Below are 2,463 nucleotides of genomic sequence, written 5' to 3'. Positions count from 1 at the left end.
TGGGATTTGAACCGGCAACCTTCCAGTTCCCAAGCCAAGTCCCTGAACACTGAGCTACTGCCACCCATAAGTACTACATTCAAATGTAATGTACAGTGAAATTAAATGTGAACAGCTTTACTTAATAACCAATACCAATAATGTTTTATGTCACTTGACCCTTTACCCTTAAAGAGATGAATGAATAGTTACTCAAGCATTTCTCTAACTTCACTTTTTCAGTTGAGCAGCACTCTAATCAGCCCAAAATTAAATGTAATCTGTCCAACAATCAGTTTAGGTGCTGGGGATGGGGTTAAGGTTATTAACTATAACTCCAGATTTTTGACGCCTTGATCATAATGATACAGTTAGCTCATTCCCTGGAGCTGCAGTCCATGTATGGTCCTGTTTACAGGCAACTGCTTCATGTAAGTACCGGCCAGAGACTGATTACATTTTATGTGGCTTGATTTCTGCCTTGTTTGAAGACTACAACAACATTTGGAAATGTTCAACATTGCCAAACATTAAGTTTTGCCACATATAGAGTACGACACAGTACATTGCCATATGCTGGATTACCAATACAGCATCTCCACCCAGTGTTTTACTTAATTTTAGAGATTAAGTAGAAAATAATGAATATATTGCCATTGACAGTTTGTCCTGAGAGAAAGAGCATACAAGTCAGTGTGGGCTAAAAACATCGTAATGACATGCTAAACAGTGTAAATGATCCGTTGTGAGCCTTGTGAGTCAAACAAATATACACCCACAGGCTCTTAGCATTATGTGAGTATGACCAGCCACAAGCCCTGCTGAACCAATCAAGCAATTCATTGATGCATTTAGTTTGACAGTGATTACTAATGCACTAATGTCTGAAATCAAGTATTTTTCATTGATTCAAGCACCACTGGTGGGAGTTTGGTTTCACTAACACCATGGAAACACAATGTTTGTTTTTACATATTTATTTTTCAATCTTTTGATTTGACTTCGTCCTCTATGAGTTGGGCCATAATAAAATAAAATGTGATTATATTTTTGTCTATAAACCTCATGCTCTATGATTGCTTGTAATATAGTCGACCTCTAATCTAATTTAGAGGTAAATGTTATTGTCTAAGAAATCATATTGTTTATAAACTGTTAATTCATTGATGTTCTCAAAAACTACAGAAAATTGTAACATCAAAATGTTATTGCAAATGACATATTGCAAAAAAAAAATAGTGGGAGACTTCTTCTGAGGTAATTTAATGGCACAGGACTGGAGAATTAGCACCACCAGCTGTTTATTTCAACATGTTCTAATGTGTGCATAAGAGTAGAGGATGCACATTCACTTTTTTTAGTAAATATGGTTAAAAGCTGTTTTACTTTTGGAGTAATGTAACACAGTTTTTGCCTCAAAATATGCTAAACTGATCATGAAACACATCTTTATCTTTCTCTCTGTGCAACATTCACATTCTTGCAAAGCACATCAAACCCTTTAACCGTCATCATTACACATTCAGTTTTAACCCTTTCATCTTAAATGAGCCTCTTGAGATCAAAACTGTGTCTCTGGCATGTTTTCCTTCGATATATATTTACTTGTACTAACCCAACATTGTATAAGCAAAATTTGTGGCACGTTCAAACAATAAAGGATCAGCCCTTACATGGCCATATTGAGGATCATGAAAGCCTATGTGATCAGACGGGTAGCTTTCCTTGCAGAGGACCAATAACTGATCTTCATAGTACAAAGCTCCGCAGCCTCTTTTCATGTCACTTTCATTGAGTGGAGGGCCACAGTGCGAGCTCTATAAAGTGGCTGAGCCCATTCAAGGGACTAAAGAGGACAAAGCTGAGCTTGCTGCGGTGCCACAGACTCACAACCAAAATAGGAATGAAGCAAAGGGAAAAGGGAGGGGAGGGCATTAAGAGCAAGAGAGATAGAATGAGACTGAGAGAGAGTAATGTTAAATTCATCTGCTGAGTACATTAGCTAGAAACTGATCAAAAGTGAATGTATGCAAAGGGTAGGTTCAGTGCTGTTGTGTGGAAATAGCAGCTGTTAGGATGGGGTTATGATGCAGTGAGTGTTAATGAGATAAATAATAGATTAGAAGGTTATATCGATGAAGAATATCTCTGAAACATGTTTTTTTCCATCATACTGCAAACTTGGTTGGTTATAATAACCAAAACCCAACACCACATGAGACAAGGGGTTGCTTTCAACCAGTGTTAGTGTTATTTTAATTTTATTGTTGCGTTATTACCCAAACTGGAATATGGTATGGTTGAAAACTGTTATATCCTTTGTCATTTTGAATGTCATATCATTTTACAAGTAGCGATACATTTGTGACAGTTTTAACATACAACCTGTGTCGTGCATCACTCAGAAATCAGCCAATCAGGCTCAGAGAGAGGAGATGTAAAACTATATTCGTATGGTTTTTGGTACTTAAAACCACAAATATA

The 2,463-nt window shown here is 36.9% G+C and overlaps 1 protein-coding gene across 1 annotated transcript in view; it reads left to right on the top strand.

Moving 5' to 3' along the window:
• Nucleotides 1-2,066: 2,066 nt before the first annotated feature.
• Nucleotides 2,067-2,463, top strand: part of LOC118325565 (protein sax-3-like) — a 3,243-nt gene continuing 2,846 nt past the window's right edge. The window contains exon 1 of the mRNA XM_035658281.1: nucleotides 2,067-2,071. Within this exon, the coding sequence (XP_035514174.1) occupies nucleotides 2,067-2,071 (5 nt within the window). The remainder of the gene's footprint in view (nucleotides 2,072-2,463) is intronic.

The sequence above is a fragment of the Morone saxatilis genome, unplaced genomic scaffold, assembly GCF_004916995.1.
Source record: "Morone saxatilis isolate NCDOM2014 unplaced genomic scaffold, NCSU_SB_2.0 Contig16, whole genome shotgun sequence".
Lineage (NCBI taxonomy): Eukaryota > Metazoa > Chordata > Actinopteri > Moronidae > Morone > Morone saxatilis.
This window is presented reverse-complemented; position numbering and strand designations above follow the sequence as displayed.